The sequence below is a fragment of the Argiope bruennichi genome, chromosome 11 (assembly GCF_947563725.1).
Source record: "Argiope bruennichi chromosome 11, qqArgBrue1.1, whole genome shotgun sequence".
Taxonomy (NCBI): Eukaryota; Metazoa; Arthropoda; class Arachnida; order Araneae; family Araneidae; genus Argiope; species Argiope bruennichi.
In genome coordinates this window covers 4,773,191-4,792,131 of record NC_079161.1, presented here as the reverse complement: position 1 = coordinate 4,792,131, position 18,941 = coordinate 4,773,191, and the positions used below count along the sequence as shown (strand labels likewise).

The 18,941-nt window shown below is 26.7% G+C and overlaps 1 protein-coding gene across 3 annotated transcripts; it reads right to left on the bottom strand.

Moving 5' to 3' along the window:
- Positions 1 to 588: 588 nt before the first annotated feature.
- Positions 589 to 18,658, bottom strand: LOC129956998 (G2/mitotic-specific cyclin-B3-like). Of its 3 annotated transcripts, none has more exons than XM_056069097.1 (9): positions 18,524 to 18,658; positions 15,347 to 15,406; positions 14,943 to 15,250; positions 14,263 to 14,422; positions 9,334 to 9,564; positions 7,930 to 8,085; positions 4,879 to 5,025; positions 3,419 to 3,549; positions 589 to 1,225 (listed from the first exon to the last, which is right to left on the bottom strand). In XM_056069097.1, the coding sequence occupies exons 2-9, from the start codon at positions 15,389 to 15,391 to the stop codon at positions 1,153 to 1,155; spliced, it is 1,251 nt and encodes a 416-aa protein (XP_055925072.1). In that variant the 5' UTR covers positions 15,392 to 15,406; positions 18,524 to 18,658; the 3' UTR covers positions 589 to 1,152. The 3 variants fall into 3 exon arrangements, with proteins under 3 accessions (XP_055925072.1, XP_055925071.1, XP_055925073.1); XM_056069096.1 differs by having other exon boundaries at positions 18,408 to 18,645; XM_056069098.1 differs by lacking the exons at positions 589 to 1,225; positions 18,524 to 18,658 and adding an exon at positions 17,500 to 17,587 and having other exon boundaries at positions 3,415 to 3,549.
- Between the last annotated feature and the right edge of the window lie 283 nt (positions 18,659 to 18,941).

Here is an 18,941-nt window from a genome sequence, read left to right as displayed (position 1 = left end):
TAGCATTCTGATCCAATATCAGCAGCAGAAATATTTAAGAATAGTCCATTAGTATTTAAAAGAAATGCAAGGTATTTTAATATCAAAAGATGGGAATTATGTTGTTTATAATTATTTTGGCAGTATTAATGAGAGCAGAAAAATGAATATATATATATATATATTAAATGGTTTCTTATAAAACATATGACTTCAGTAAATTTCTGCAAGATAGAATGAAAGCTGAAACCAATTTGTTACAACAGTTGATTAGATAGAGTCTTGTATCAAAGTTACACAAGGGCTAATTTGAATAAGATCAGACACCCAAGCTAACATCCCACTTCCCAAACAAGTTTAACCCATTAAATTTACAAGCTTATGTATTGGTAGACCTAGGAAAAGACAAATCCTCTGATATGTAAACTCATAGCTACCTAGCAAAGAATGATTCTATCAGCTTGTTCTTATCACAAAAATAGTATAAAAATGAATAAGATTGATTTTGAGGCACGAAATACCAATATTTATTAAATTCAGCTCAATGCATCTGCAAAGATAAATATTACCACAGAGTAAATAATTTATGTGAAGAATGTTGAAATGACACTGATTTTTACTAGGTGGAAATAGGAAGACCTGAGCATAAGAAAAATAAAACAGTTTTCTTGCATACAGATGTAAATCAAAATAATTTATATATTTAGTTCCGCCAAAATATTGGCTCACCACAGTATTAAGACTAATATGTGTATTCATCATAAAACTAATGGAAGATGTGATAAAGCAATTTTATACTCTAAAATTCTTATAATGTGGAAAAAGTTTAACAAACGTGTAGATCGAAGAATAAAAATCATACAGTTTATTTATAAAAAAGATTAAAACACTACAGATTTAGCTTGTCATCAATTTTGCCCGATAATGTTTAGTCCACATATTTGGAACATTTGAATATTATTCAATGTTACCTAGACAAATTCTTTGTCCATCCAACATACATAATATCTGATTTGGCATGAAACAAATATGCAATTGAATAGAAAGATTACAAAGTGAACATACATATTTATCCCCTAAGATATTTCATTAATTTATATATTTACAAATAATGAAAATTTACAGATGCATATAACTGAACATTTGCACAAACATCTCACACTTGACACAATTTCATTGAGCTTTTTCCAATTGACCATTTCTAGAAAGTTTCAGTGGTGGTATCTTGGCAACATGGAAGAAAATTCTAGAGATGGGGAGAGAGAAAAAAATAAAAACTGTGTTCATCTATTTCAATAACAGTTAAGCTATTACCATCTAAAACAGTTAAGATATAGAAATAAATTTACATACTTCAATATAATACTATAAATAAAATAGAAAGAAGCCATACTTGTTAAATTTGATTTTTCAATTAATATGTTAACAATTATATTTACATTCAATTAACTTAATTATGTTCGTATTTGATTAGCAACTATTGAAAGAGTTATCAGGGTTGCAACTCATATCTGGAAATAAAATTCCCTGGACATATATCCAAGATACGAGAAAATGTGGGACTAGCACTCCTGTGCTAGTTATAATGGAATATTTTAAGGAAAGGAAGCAACGGTTAATTATCCGAAATAACATACTGAAAGAAATATAATACTTGCATATTACCTCCCATGCTCTTTAATTGTAAGTCACACAAATTTAAGAACTCGGATGAAATAAAACATTTTTGTTATGATACAAATCATTAAATGATTGCTTAACAAAAAAACATAAATAATATTTAAAAAATTGTAATCTTGCTTTGTAGACACATTTTTGCCTAGTACATTTGCCAGTTCAAGTATTTGGCCACCAACAATTGCAACTTCTGCTGATTTTTCAGTCATCAGTTTCCTAGAGTTAACGGACGTAATTCATTACAAATAAGGTATAGCATTTCTACATAATATAAACGTAGATTTTTTTTTAGTTTTTTCACCTTCAGTGAAAATGTAAAAATATTTCTATTATATCATTGAATGAATTAAAGGACGAATGTGATGCAAAAAGTTTTAATGCACATAAAAATTCAGCTTTAAATGATTGTTCTTTAACTAAACAAGTTTATTTTTGGATATTAAATCCGACATTTTCAGTTTTGACGTGTCATTCCTTTTAGATACTAAGTCCAACTTCAAGGATGACTCTTTTGAACTGGCAGCAGTTTTGCACATTTTCCTCTTTTGGCATGACTAGTAAGTGCCCTTTTCTCATATTACTTAGCCTTATTATCTTATTACAAAGTATACAGTACACAACATATTGATTTTCTAATCTACTTTAAATAAGCTCAAACATATACTACTACTTTATACAAGTTATTCACATAAGCTTTCTCAAATAATAAACAAACCATTGAATAAACTCAAGTATAGTACATTAAACACTAGTGCACTGCTTTCAAGATTGAATGTTATTAATCAAGCCAGATAAATGTATTCTAATCTTTTGCATAGTTGCAGAAGTCCAGCACATGCCTATTAGTTGCAAGTCAGAAACCTCCTGGAAAAAGAACAACTGCCTTGCAAATTGAAACTGAAATAATCTATACGGGGAAAACAAGTATTGAGAAAAAAAGGAACCAGTTTGCTCATTACACAATCGTGAATGATATTGTTTCACTTTTGGAAGCTATGACTAAAACCAGGCAATATTTAGAGATCGGCATTTTTTGGATGGGGGGGGGGGGGCAAGAAATTTAAAACTTCCTGTTTTAATGAAAACTTTCAATTCTCCCTGCATTTTCCCAGTTTTTAAAGATGATTTTTAAATTCCTGATCATAAAAAATGTCTTATTTTTAGTAATTTCTATACAATTAACAAAACAAAAATGCCGTTGGTAAAATATAACAAACAAACAAAAAAAAAAAAAATCACTGAAATAATATATATACACACAGGAAATTTACTATACATTGTATGAAATGTTTAAAAAATATGTATCTGTTTAATTGGAGGAAGGAAAATAAATAAATAATGGAAATGATACTAAAAGTTTTGTAATTTAGAAACTCATAAAAACTAATATTTTATTAAAATAATAACTTTGAAATTAACTTCCATAATTTTAATATACTGTTCTCTTTAATTTTCCAAAATAACCTTGTAAGTGTTTGCATTATTTAATATAGTGCTGTAACGGAAACATTTCATTTTGACGATTTTTTAAAAATACAAAGTAAAGAACAATTTTATTTATAACTAAGAGATGTTTTCTAATAATTTTGCTTGAAAAGAAATTATTTAAACCCATAAAAACCTTGCTATATTCCAAAAAATTCTTATTTATTAAATAAATAGGTCATTTTTCATTAAAAGAATATTTCATTATTAAAATTAAAGATCTTGAAAGAACATTCAGCAATATCTGAAATTAATAGCAAATAAAAAGTAAACTTACTCATGGGAATATTTCATGCGGATTGTTTGTAAGTGTTTGTTGGGAGGAACTGAAATATTTCTGTTCAAATGAACAACAAGATCTTGCAATTCATTCTCTTTGTATTCTGTGTAATAATCAAGAGTAGGAGTCTGCAGAGAAAACACACACATTCAGTTACATTAATACTGTCATTCATGAATGACAAATCAAATATTTTAAAAATGAAATTATATACACATCAATTATTTCCATATTTGTGTCATAGATTCCATTTGATATAAAAATGTTGAGAGGGCATGTTAAAAATTTCAAAAATTCAAAGCTGAAACAAACCAAATTTCTAATGTAATAGATCATTCAACATAATTTTTATGAACTTTTAACAAATCACCACCAGAAGTTAATGAAGTAACTCAAAATTATTTGTAATCAAGAGCACTTTTCATTTAGAATTAATAATGAACTGAAACAAGGCAAAAACAGTGCTGTCAAAATCCTAAAAATTTGTAGCTGAAGAAAACAGACTAAATTTATAATAAAATAAAAATTATTATTCTTTTTAATGAAATTAATGAATTATGTACTTTGTTGCATTTTAGGGAAATAGTTCTCCCAAACTAACTAACATACTTAAAAATATAACTGAATTATTATTAACCATTTTATTAAGCTGATGAAAGCATTTTTACTAAAAATCAAATGTGTCCTATTTACATGCCTTCAAAGGTTTTTTTTTCTTTTTTTTTTCTTTCTTTTGCTTTTTCAGGCTGCTCATAAATTTTAAAAGAAATTATGCTTCATTATGGCTTTTAAAAAGTCAATAGATCTGCCTGGAATCATTTAAAATTTCTTTCATCTTCCTTCATTTATAAAAATTCCCCTACTCCCACTCTAAAAACAATAACTTTAGTATAAAATCATTCTGTTGGATGGCTTTAAATCAAAATAAGCAACACTAAATGTACTGGCATTTCACTAATACAATGGAGCTACCGTTGGAAAATGGTTGTGGTAGGTTGACAGCTCATAGTAGGTTTAATGTTAATATTTACTTGAACATTAAATATTTTAAGTAATGTGCAAAAATTCTGTTTCAACTTAAACTGTCTCATTTTAATCTATAGGTCAGCATTTTTTTAATTATATCATTTGCAGCAAAACTATTTTTATTTCATTATCTACCCCTCTTTTTAATGCATTGCTTCCAGTTACTTGTGTCAGTTTGCTTGATATCATTATGGGGAAAAAAAAAAACTATGGAAACCAATATTTTTTATATTAGTGTCCATGACCATTTTTATGCTATCATGGTTTTAGTTTTAATAATAACCATTATGTCAAAAACAATTCCTTGCACGTTTTGTGTTAATAAGCACTCCAAATTATACATTTTTCATGACAAATTTTTAGCTGGAAATTAAATGTTGATTTTTAGACTAAAAGTTCAAATAGTATATTGATTCTTTTATTTCACTTACCCACTCCATATCCTTCATCTTTAGAGCAAGCAACAATGCTGCAGCAGCTAATTTTGAATCCAATACATCGATTAATTCATAATCCATTAAAGAAGTTTCCAAAATAAATCGAGCCAATGTCAACATTTCCATAGATATTCGAGCACACTGCAAAATCATAATTGGGAGAAGGAGTTAGGCAATATAATGCAATACCAATGAGAATTTTTCAAATAAATATTTTAATTCAATGATACTTTATTATATCTTTAAAAAAAAGGGGGGGGAAGTAACTGATAGTTATCCCAAGAAAAATGTTTAAAAAAGATTTACTATATAAAATCTTGCATTTTTTTGAGGAACATAAAAGACATTCTTTATCTGAAGTGATACAGCTTATCAATTGAAGCTTTGAACATTTTAAATTGGGAAGCATTAACATTCCCTCTTCTTGGTATTTATTATTATTTCTCTAAACATCATTTCAGCATGCATATTAGCTAGTGAAATTTCTTATTTCCATGAAATTATTTATGGATTAATAAAAAAACAAGCGAGATACTTATTAAAACTTTGGCGTGAAAAAGGTTTTAAAACCAGCTAAACAAGACATGAAGAATGGAATAATTTTCATATCCAATGGTTATTGATTATATTTTTAATAAAAAATAATGCATTCACAAATGATCAGACTAAATAGAAATTCTTACTTATAAAATTTAATAAAAGCCTTTTTTGAACCCTTGAAGTTCCTAAAATTTAATGAAAACCAGTATGTTAGCCTATAAGCAAAAATTCTCACTTAATAAAAATGCTTTAACAAGCTGTAGTTTTCATAAATAACGAAAGCAAGTCCATAAAGTCAAAAAATTCAAAGAACTTCTTTAAAATATTCCAAATTTAAATAAACGGAAAAGAAGCAAGCATTTCCCTTTCTTTTATCTCAATTTTAACACCTGCAGAATAAAGTGATTCAATGGCTCAACGAAGCAATGATATTATTTTGAATTTCATTACAATAGCCAGCAGGAATGGTCTCCAGATCTTTCTCGCATAATCTTTAACAAACTTATGCCAGAGAACGTTTTACATAGCACTGCCGTACAATAGTTACGAAATATTAACTTTTGGCATTAATTTAACATTTTTACTGAATCTATCATGTCATCCTTGGAGAGTTATTTCGTGATTAATCCCTGGCACCCGTTAATAGTATTCAAAAATCAAATGTGTTTTAGATACGTTTTTCTCAACTGATTGAAACAAAATTCTGACATAAATTTCACTTGTAGTCAAAAAATCCCATACCATATTTGATATTTTTAAGTCACTACATTTTTGAGTTATTGCGTTCACATGTTTCTGAAAGTACAGATCAGCGTATAATCAATCCATGATTGGATTTGGCTCAATATTTGATTTGTGCCTACACTATAGATGTTAATCGGTGTACTGAATACTGAATTTAATATACTCCATTAAACAATTATTGTGCTAACTAATGTTTGAACAAATGGATGCTGGATTTCCTCCGAACAAGCTTTACTCAAAATTTGATAGAAATCTGCAAATTTGGTGTAAAGGTGGTTTACCGAATTTCAGCCATTCAGTTCAAAGGGGTTTTTGTGTTATCTTTATCACACACAGATAAACAGACATATTTTCGAAAAATGTATTTTTCAAACTTGGGGAGGTCTAAAATGCTATCCAGATTAATTTGTAAAGGTAATTGTGTGTCCAACTCTGAAGCAACTTCTTTAAAATCATTTCTCAAACAATTCTTGAACAAGGGCATGCTTTAAAAATACTAAATCCCAATACTTTGTGGTGACTATATTGGTTGATTCCCACAAATATTTTACTATAAGATTAATTTGATATTTTTGAGAAATATGGTCCAAAGCTTCACCACATTAAATTTTTCACTGACGGGGGGGGGGGGGGGGGGGGGGATCCGTAAAACATAACATGTAGCATTTTTGTACAACCTAAAGTACATTTTTTTTTTTTTGTTATTTTACTATCAGTGAATATTTTAAAATATTTCCATCATTGAATATATTTAAAGGACAAATGTGATGCCACAAGTTTTAATGGCCATAAAAGTTCAGTCTTAAATGATAATTTTTGAACTTATTCTCAGACATTAAATTTGACCTTCAGACTTGCATATCTATCTTCCCCTGCATTCCTTTTAGATACAAATATCAATTATGACTTTTTGAACTGGTACGGAATTTTTCATGTTTTCTGCTTTTGGCATGTTTCCCATATTACTTAAGCTTATTATCTAACATAACAAGCAGAACGCAGCTAACGATTTTTGCGGAACTTCTCTACCAATTCAGGATTCCTATTTTTATTCGTACAATCTGTATTAAATAGATTCTGAGTAGCTAATTGCATTAAAATAATTTCTAATCTATTCTGGATATGTTCATAATTTCTTAAATAATATATTCAGAAAACTTGCATGTGAGTGACTAAATATTACAGTGATGCTTCCACAGATAGAATGTTGCTATTTCCATCAAAAAAGTTTACTTTATTCCCTCAGGTAGTTATAGCTGTCTTGCACATCCTCATTAGCTACAATCCATGGAAAGAAACCAACTGTTGCAAAATCGAAATTAGACCGATCTATACAGTAAAAAAGGGTAACTAATAGAAAGATAGCAAGTTTTAACAATTATACAGCTTTTCCATTTTTTCGTGCTAGGACTATGATAATTTTTTCTTGCAATGTTTAGAGATGGGCAATTTTTAGATGGGGGAGGGGAGAAGGAACATAACTTAAACTTCCCTATATTTCCCCAACTTATATAGAAATTTTAAAATTTTCTTGCATTTCCTTGCTTTTTAGATGATTTTTAAATTCCATGGATTTTCCCAGTGCTGTGACTACCTGTTAAACATATTTGTCCAAGAACTTTTGCTAAAAATAGAGTTAACAAATATTATGAACAAGTACATCATTACAATAATGCAGAACATGCTGAAATTCCACTAGACATTCTGCTTTTGATGTAGACAATTTTTTTTAATAATTTTATGTATTTTGATTTTACTTACTCTTGCATATCTACGCAGAAATCGATAGGACAATGGAACTCCCAGATCAAAGTTTATAGCTTTAAGAATTTTTATTTCAGTCTCTAAGAATTCTTGTCGGTTGTAACTGTCATCACAAATATATAAGAAGTCATCAATAAGAGGAGGTAATCTTTCCTATAAAAGAGAATTCACTTCTTTATATTATATATATATTTATATATCGCACATTATATATATAAAGCACTTAGAAAGTCTAGAAAACTTTAATTTGAGAATATTAAAATTAGTTCTCAAATGAATCAATTTAACAGCTTTATTAATTATTATTTAAAAAAAAAATTTTTTTTAAATACAATGCTATTACAAAAGAACCACTCAAATTTTACAATGAAATTTTGTAGTATATGCATATGAAAATTGTAACATATGTCAAATATGCCTCCAATATTCACATTACTCAAATTAAATTAAACAATTATTTAAAATATGATAAAAAGAAATTATAGTAATTCAGACACCCCCCCCCCATCTTTAACATAAGAAAATAAAGACAAAGTAGTTTTTATTCTATAACATCTATAAGAAATTCTTATCCTTTCTTAAGTCTAGCGAAGAATTCTACATTAACTTACACAATTAACATTACATGCTTGCTCTTCTATCAAAAATACATTGTGTTGAAAAAAGAAACTCAAAATGTATTTGGACTTAAAATTATATATTAAATTAACAGAAAAATTCAAACAAGTGGTTTTAGAGAAACAACTTGAAAACAATACACACACTTTGATAAATAAAATATATAAAAATGCTATTAACACAATTAATGTACTTTATTATAACAAGCAAAAATACTATACAATGTATACTTTCAAACAGTATTTTCACCATGAAAAGTTCCCTTAAATTTTTATCAATGAAAATACCCAACTGATATGTCATATTATTTATAATTGTTAATTTTGAATAAGCATTACCATGGAAGAGGGAACTTTTAAAACTACAATACATTATTAATTAAAACATCAAAGATGACTATCAAATTACAACAATTTTATTTCCCCTCCCTAAAAAAAGGGAATATATATATATAAAGGAATTTAATTCAGTTTCATTTAAATATTATTCATAAATATCAGCATTTTGAGAAGAATTCCTTTAAAATCAACATTCTCATGCTTCACTTTTATTAACAAAAAAATTTAAAACTCAAATGGCAAAATTTCTTCATTTAAAATTTGAGAAATATTTAATTTTTTGTTATTGTTAAAGTACTTTGAGTACATTTATTTATATCATACATCAAATGAGCTTTAAACTTTATAGTACTCTCTAAGAATTGAAAAGAAATTGCATAACTTGAAAAGCACCCTCTAAGCATAATATTCAAATTAGAAACGCCATAACATTGATAATTCTTACATCAAATTTAGCAGCAATGAACACTGCTGTTGCTCCAACTAACTGCAACTTTGATTTGGCCACAAAATTGTGCATAAGATACATATCAACTAATTTTACAGCTAAGTAGAGAGTTTCATGGTTAAGTTCAAAGCTTTCTTGGACCTCAACCATCCAATCAACTAAAATGGCTCTCATTGACTTGGTCATTTCCTTCTGCTTATCCAGGTACTTTACGAGTATAAATTGTTTCTGTTAAAGAAAGAGTCATTAGTCAAAAAGAAAAAATATATCCTAAATTATATACAATGAAAAATATAAATGTTGTTAAAACTCAACGTACCAGAATTTCATCCAAATAATTTTAAAAATCTCAAAAAGTATTTTTAGGATTTTTACTGTTGCTAATATGCCAAGATTTTTTTTTTTTTTTTTTAAATTGCACACAACATCTTGTGAACAATAACTACAGTTAAGTTATAAAATTGAAGGTTTGTTATAAAGTAAAAATAAAGATTATAATAACATTCCTTTAAAAAAAATTAGCTATAATTTTTTTTTATTTTCAAAATACAACACAAATGACAAATAAGTCTTAATTGTATTATGCAATTAAAACTTTTCCATAATTAGTTTCATATGCCATGATACATTCCTAATAAACTTTTCATTTTTAACAAAAAGCTCAAGCAGGGTTGCCACTCAAGTCCATGGGGAGGGGGATCCTTTTATACATATGTTTTGTAAGAAATGTGCTAGTTATAATGTAATGACAATACATCATAGTTATAAAGAGGGGAAAAAGAAAAGAAAAGAAGAAAGAATTTTATATTAATTACTCTAAATAATAGCATATTAAAAGAATGCATACATTTACATACAGAAAAAAAAAAAAACTTTATTGCCTAGAATTTAACAAAACAAAATTTGCATATTAAGAGGGGGAGGGATATTTATCACCTCTCATTCTCTTTAATGGTAATTCACACAAAGTTAAGGAAAGTTAAAGTCAAGATAGCAAAAATATTATACTATTTTTGCTATCTTGAAACAAATAATTTAATGATTACTTAACAAAAAAAAAAAAAAACATCAAAGCAAGATTACTGTCTTATTTTTACTTATTTTTGCCAATTCATATATTTGGGCATCAATTTCGGCAGATTTCTCAGTTCTCAATTTAATTCCCACCCCCACCCCCTTTACAAAAATTTCATTTACAATATGCTTTAAGCTTGTTGAATTCCTTTTCTTTTTCCTTTCCCTGAACATTTCTTCTGTATTTCTAAAGCTTTGTAATACTTTGCATGTGTTAATTTAGCATACTGAAGCAAATGTTTCAAAATTAGAACATTTTAAACCCCACCACAAAAGTTTAATGCATCATACACAGTTCTCAGACCACTTAGCGAATCTTCTTTCAGTTTTTCAAGCATATATTTATGAGAACTAAATCCACCATCCACAGCCACATTACATGACAACACAAGAATAATTTTTCAACTTCATAAAAACCTGGAAATTTTTTTGATTTCAAAATATTAGAATAGATATCTAAACGAACCCATTAAATGAATTAAATTGTTCTTTGTATTCACTTTAGTCCCTCCCAGAAAAGTTTAAATTGGATATTTGCACAGTCTGAACATGTTAAGAAAATTTTGTGCTTTCAAATAAAGTTGATGCAAATCAACTATTCCTTTTTCACATAATGCATTATTCTTCAATAAATATGAATTTAAACAAGATGCAGCTTTTAAAACAGTTAAATTTTTTGGACATGTGTTCAAATATTTTTTATAGTAGCATTCTCAAATAAATAAAACTCTGCAAAAAAGGTCTCTTTTTTTAGTTTCAGTAATAATCAAGTAACTTGTAGTCTATTCCAACATCAGTATTTTTTCTAAGTTTCATCTTCTATGAAAAAAAATAAGTGTAATGTTTTTGTTTCACAGATTATACTTCTGACAATGGTTTTCATTAACTGTTTAACAAGCATGAAAAGATTTTCATATAAAAAATAAACCATTGATGGCTTGAGAATATTAGCAATATAAGAGAAGTTATAATCAATTTATCCTGACAAGCATTTATAATATCATTCTTGGCAGTTCCAGGCAAAGTTTTTAACCAAAATCTATGAATTTTCTTATGTTCTCAAAAACTTTTAAAGCACATTTACAAACATTGACATTTTCCACCCAGGGGAAAGAACTTTAATGAAAATTCTGAAAAACTTTTAACTTCCAGGAAATTGGCAGTCTATATGGACCATCTTTAAATATTCAATGCATTGCTCTTAGAGTAACATCTACTTTCTACCTAGCAGATTTATATCCATACTGAAATGCTTCATGGACTATGTGTAGTCTACAAGTACTAAGATCTAAAATTTTAGTCATTTTTAGCGCAAAAGTTCTCCTTTAAAATGTCAAAAACTTTTTTTACATCTGGTCTGTCCATACTGATTTGTAAAAGTAACTATACGTCCATACATGATATAATTTTATAAAATTCTCTCTCAAACAATGCTTTAAAAATACTGAATTCCAATGAAACCTATTTGTTGATTCACACTAATATCATGCAATAAAATTCATTACATTTTTGCTGTTCAAAGCATATTGCAAAATTTTTATTTTTTAAAGACTTTTTGAAAGATTGCTGAAAAAATGGAGCAAATCCATAACAAATAATGTATGACACATATGTAGGACTTAAAGCTAAGAAACATAAAATTTCCTGTATTTTTCCCACACCATGACAACCCTATTAAGGTGTATGTACACACTTAAAACTTCGAAAATCGTTCAAAATATCGAAAAAAATTTTATTGCTTAATAATGTTTCTCTGATTCTTTAACTTTCAAACGATACCAAGATGTTGTCAATATTCGAAATATTTCTCGAGTTATAATTATTTTGCTTGAGGTGCTTTCATTAAAAACTCTAGTTATGGTGTTTTTAAAACTCATTTTATGAAGAATGATATTTTTCCACTATGTTGCTTCATTCAAACAATCATAACTCAACAAGAAATTAACAAAATACAGTTATTTATATATCAAAATAATCTGTATGAAATAGCGGATGTTTTGTACCTCAATCAAAGTTATATTTATAGAAATAAATTTTTAATAGCTGTTTAAAAGTTAAAATTACAGAAAAAGTCTCACTTTTTCTATTCATCGCTGATGAAAAAATTGTTTAAAAAAAACTATACATTTTTATAACTTGTTTGAGGCAGGCAACATGAAGACTAATACTAGATATAATTTCCAACTAGAATTGTGTGTCTGTACAAATTAGAATTTAAGATATCATGTTTCAAAAAATAGGCTAATCAGCTCATTAAATATTATTTAATTAATAATTAGTGTAATATGGTTTTTTCTCACTGAAATGAGTTTAAACATATATTTATAACCTATTGTGAAAAAACTGGATTTTTGAAGTTAAAATTTAAAAAAAAATCTTCAAGTGTGTATGTACATCTTAAGAAGATCTACAGATTCCATTTAATTTTGTTTTATTTTTCTACTTTTTTAACGTATGTTTATTTTACTTTTATTATTAATGTCATTTTTATTTTTGTCTATTTTATACAAGATATTTTAAGAAAGAAAATATTAAAAATGTATCACATCATAAAATATGTTTAAATAAATGTTAGGGGCTTTTTCACATTATAATTTTTTGTTTTCTTCCTCCCTCTTTATCTAAAACACAGAAAGCTTCTTAAATTGTGGGCTAAGAAAAATATTCTTCAAGCTTAGAGTTTCATGTTTCTTCTATTTCCAGAAAATATATACATACATTAAAAAATTCTTGAGATAGATCTGGAAAAAATACAATAAAAAAATATTTTAAACAGTGAGCAGAAATATGACTTACTTCGCAAATAAAAAAGAAAATATATTTCTTATTTGCAAACTTGTGGATGATCCATTTGACAAACTTCTAAATTAGAAAGGTTTTTCGTTGTTGTTGTTTTTGTTAAAAATGATAACATTTAATTCAATTTTTAAAATACTTTTGGCTTTTAACTGAGATTGTAAGCACTTTTTAAAAAATTCATCCTGAATATAGTCACTTTAAAAAAATTAAATAGATGAGAAACAATAATAAAAGATACAAAACTGAAGAATAAATAGAATTTAAAACAGTGCCTATACCATCAGTTTGATGAAGCGAGTAAAAGAATTCTGACAGCAAGGAAAATTGAATCAAATAATGAGCAAAAGGCAAAGTTTCACTAGAAACATTTTTAAGATTATCTGCTTCAAGTTGCCATCAGCCCTTCTATGAAAGATATACCCATCTTAGCACACTTTGTCCAACTTTAGAGATGAAATTTCAACTATAGCTTATATATCACTGATAATAATCCAAAAATATTAAAAATTTTTTACACTAATAGCAGTATAGAAGTACAATTTTTAAAATTGAAGGATAGGTAAAGATTTTTTGCATAAAAATATATTCAAAATTGAAAGAAAATGCCAAAAACCATTAAATTATTTATAAAACTTTCATAAAAAGTTGCTCTAAAGTACACATTTCAAACATAAGAAGCATGCTTATATCAAATTTTTAGTTTCTCAGAGTCCAGCCTTTAGAGTATTAACATACAGTCACGCATTTCCCTTTATTGTTAGTTGAAATAATCATACTTAGCACTGAATTTTTAACTTTCATAGTTGAGAGAGGAAAAATAAAGTGTATATAACAAAAATATCTAGTTTGCTATGGAAATTTTTATAAAATTATATGAAATCATAAAGCTTATCTACCACAATTGAAATAACAGATAATTATAAATTACACTCTATGCATTTTGAAGTCAAAATAATTTTAAGATGTGGATTTTTATTGGTAAAAACTCAGGCTTCCATTTTAATTTAATTTTATAAATTCCATTAGAATACTATAGAACTTCATAAATTTTACCTCTCTTTCTCTGTACCATCTGAAAATGTCCCTCGCATATTGTGGAACACTGCTTGGATCTTCTATACACGTAGCATCAAAATCTTCAACGCCTTCAGGCCGACAGGGACTGTCAGCTACACTCTCAATCTCTTCTTTAATAGAGCTCACATCCATAATACTGAAATAAATATCAATAGTCTATAAAGCCCCATAATTTTTGTATATTTGATTTTGTATATTTTTCTTTGCATAGTTTAATATGCAACATAAAACATCTACATTTTAACTTAGTTCAAAACATGATTTAGCTTTACAAAAAGGAGTGATCTCCAAAATCAGAATGAATAAAATCTGATTTCACTTCTTTAAAAATCTTGATATATAATTATTTTTAAAAAAATTAGTAGTTCTTTATCGTTTAAGATCAATTTCCTCAGATGCATAACTGAATATAATCATTAATTGCAACTAGCTTTACTTCTAAGTAATCTCATAAGTTACTTCTTATGATTTACAATCATTCAGTTAAACGTCTGATCATAGTCTTCATGATCTTTTAACAAGAAAATTTTAATATATACATCAGGAATGAAAATTTACAGTATCAATTTTTATCTAAATAAGAGGACTCGATACAAAACAAAATTATCAAATAAAGATTGAAAGCAAATAAGATAGTACAACCCAGATCTGCCTACCTATCATTGGTTTCCATAGCTGTGATATACATGACTGATTCTTCAGAGCTAGAACTTTTAGATGACTGACTTCTCAAAGAAATTGATTTATTGATATTTTCAGAGTCAAGATTTGTGGAGTTTTCAGATTTTGTTTTCAGGTTTTTCTTGGAGTCAAACTTTCCCTTTGTCACAAGATTTGGATCAGATTTTCCTTTTGTTGCAGGAGCTCGATTGGTGATATCGCCCAGAATCCTCTTCTTCCCCCCACCATCGGGCAAGGATTCGCCAAGACGCTTTGGTGCATCTTTGTTAAATTTACTGGCATCCTACATGTAAAAATAAAAAACAAAAATGAAACTTATTTAATATCATTTATAAACAACCAGGTAAAATAATAGGATTAATAATAGATGTGAACTTACGTGTAGATGTTTGCCGTTTCTTAATTTACTAGCCATAGATTCCATAATTTCAGGACAATTCTAAATGGACAATTTTAAAAAGTTAATCAACGCTATATATAAATAATTTTCATTTTATAAACGAAATTTTGTGAATATGGATAAATTAAGTTAATATAAAATTTAACAGTTCAAAACTTGGTATCATCCACCCAGCAACATATAAGCCAAAGTTACAACTTCATTAAATCAAAATATGTTAATTTTTCAGTTTTAAGTTTCACTTGAGTTAAGCTGCATTACCATATTCAAAAGAAAACAAGCATATACTAGTTACCACGGCATATCATGCTCCAACCACAAAATTTGAAAAGAAAAGTTAAAACTAAATTATTATTTGCACTTAACAATATGAAAGAAAGTTCACAGAAAATTAATGAGCACAGAAAGTACTTTAAACAGCATTCTCTGTATTATTTAAGAAAAACTTAAAGAACATCAATCTGTTATTTTTAAATGTAAAAATTCTAGTTAGATAGCAATAAGCAACTAAGTATCAATTTATGGACAGTAAATGAATATTTTGTTACCAAAATTTTAAATTGCAATCAGTAACGAAACATAACCTTTCAGAATACAGTAGCTAATTTAGTGAAAAGTACAATCAGAATGCAGAGCAAGACTTGGGAATACAAACCTGAACTTTGTTAAAGAATAAATTAGGTCAGATATAAATATTTGGAAGCAAAATAAACATGATTAATTGAACAATAAAATGAATAAATTTATACAAAAAGTGCTTGAAATACTAAAAATATAGTAGAATTATTACATAACAGAGAATTAATAAAAATAAAATTCTATTCTAAAATACCGAAATCCATGTTAAAAATATGTCATATCTATACTGTATTAAGGATTAAATTTTTATCATATTAGATAAATTATATAAATATAAAGCATTTAACTGCCAGCACTACAATTTTGCAAACATACATCAGCACTTTTCCATTATATATCTAGAAGTAATTAATTATAAACAATACTTTCCAAATTGTTAATTACCAAATATTTAGGAATTTTCTTAACAATTAAAAAAATCTTCCATATTAACAGTTATTATATTCATCTTTAATCAAAAATATATATTACAATGTCATGAAAAATTACTTCAGAATTAGGACAAGTATTATACATTTATAGCTTCAAAAGATGTGACCACACTTATGATTAAATACAAGTCTTCCAAAGATCCAAAATAAATAGCTTTCAAATCATTAAAAGTAATTATTTCTTTAAAAATTCTAGTAATTATTTTCTTTTAAAGTATTGTATTCTTGTAATTATTTTCTTTTAAAATACCGCTATTTGAAATACAATGACAGAAGTCAAAGAAAGAAAGATATGTTTTATTGCTGTTTCTTATTGTACTCAACACTCATACTTTCAACAAAGAAATAAAATTTATTGAATCTAAATAAAGATGTAAAGCATTTATAAAAGGGGATTAGGATTAAAAGTATTTTTTTAAATATGATCTTATTAAAGTACAATTTGATCTCGTAACTTTGAAAAAACCTACTTTAGATTGAATAAGCCAAATATATACTCTTCTCTACCTCATCTAGAATTTTTCAAAGTATTAATAACTTAAAATTTTATAACCTGCTATTAAAAGATACTGAATATTCAAAATTATTTCAATTTAATATAAATTCTTATTACTTTATATTGACATAATCACAAAAAAGATAAATGCCATTAAAATAAAATACATTAACGTCATGTGTTTAATATATTACATAGAACATATGCCGATTCATTCATTATTTCCCATGTGATAAATAAATTGCAAGTATCCTTTGCAAGATCTCACAGTATACAAATCAATTAAATTTTTCACTATATTAAAAATTAACCATAATTCATAATGACTTTTACTCAATATAAATGTTACTTCTCCTTTATAACTGGGTTAAGTTATTAGAAGTAGAATTCACATTTTATAAAATTAGTAATCAAAATCAAATATTTTGATACAATATAAGAGTTTTGAATAAAATATTTTTTAAAAAAGCGAATTGAAATCATTGACCATGTATAAAGCAAAAAACATTGAGTATATATGAGCAATAATTTCCATAAAAATAAAAAAAGGCAAAGAATATACCTACATTATACATTACTAACAAACAATTATCCACTGCCTTTTCTAAAAGATTCTTATTCTGGAATTTTTTTCTAAATTCACTACTTCTTCTAGCTACAGTTTTTCTTCTTGCCATCTGCTAATTACAAGACGTGAACAAAAAGTATCTAACTTAATTTTATAACAATTTTGCTGTGAAGAACAAAGTTTCAACAAAGCATTTTAGTTTTTTTAAAAGTGGTAATTGTGCTGTTCATAAATTAATTGATAATCAATATTTCAATAAATTTAAGTGATATTTTTTCCAAAAAAAAATTAAAAAAATTGTGGAAAATTTAATGAGAAAACGACATTTTACTTATTTTGAATGATTTTGAATAAAGCTTTCTTAAACAATACCTTATATTTCGTTAAAGATTGCTTTATTATTATTATTTTAGCCATGAATTCAAATTATCTTCGAAATCCAAAATAATAATAATAAACATACAAAGTATACAATGATGAAATTTTCAAAATACAGATAAGTAATAAACATTTAAATTAACAGCAATAAACTGAGGCCAGCTCACACGAAGTCTGTTGGTATCCTCAAAAGTTAATAAAAGGAACAGAAGCAAAACCTAATTTTTCAAGCAATATAGGCCAGTAAAATTTAACTTCCAACATCAAAACTAAACAAAATATGCCAATTTTTAAATATAACTAAAAATAAGTTTTAAAGCTTCCTCTTGAAGATAGAATTAATTTATAGTAAACACTAAATTAAACAAAAGCTGTTTGGTTGCACTGCCGTTGGAAATGTTTGGAAAAGGCGGGAAAATATGCAAATAAATATTATCTCCCATTCTTACTTTTCAGCATTCTATACAGAAACACAAATTTACATTCAGAACAATCCATAAAAATTTGAATATTAAAAAATAAAATCACCTTTACTAATCACTTCAAACTTCCCGGTTAAGTAAATATATAACGATAAGGTATAACTAAAAATAGTAAAGAACTTTTACAAAAAACCGTATAAAATATACATATAACGAACTTACTGATTTCAAATTATACAAAAAACTATAATTAATTCAGTTAAAACATTTTGAAAGATCTTTAAAAATTATAGTCAACTTTAACCAAATTCGAAAAAGACGAAATGCGCAGAGATCAAACACAATTGGTTCAAACTTGAATGCAGTGAAGGAAAAGTGATGCCACTAAAGAACGACCATTTACTTGGCAATTTATTTCTAAAATAAATTGATAGAGATTGAAAATGTGTTCAGATCCAAATTTTTTTTTTCTTGTTTAAATGCATTAACTAAAGTGTAACTAGTGTATGTTTTTATTTTCATAAAAATTCTTTTATTATTATTTAATAAGAAAAAAGTATTCTAAAGCACATCGATTCTGTTAAATGAAATGGAGAAGGATAATACTATTTTCAAAGTAAATCTGTATGAAAAACATTTT

Coding starts and splice junctions, on each gene's coding strand:
- LOC129956998 (XM_056069097.1), bottom strand. CDS start 15,391: ATGGAATCTATGGCTAGTAAATTAAGAAACGGCAAACATCTACAC. Junction 14,423..14,942: donor GCTATGGAAACCAATGATAG/GTAGGCAGATCT, acceptor TATTTATTTCAG/TATTATGGATGTGAGCTCTA. Junction 9,565..14,262: donor GATGGTACAGAGAAAGAGAG/GTAAAATTTATG, acceptor TTTCTTTAACAG/AAACAATTTATACTCGTAAA.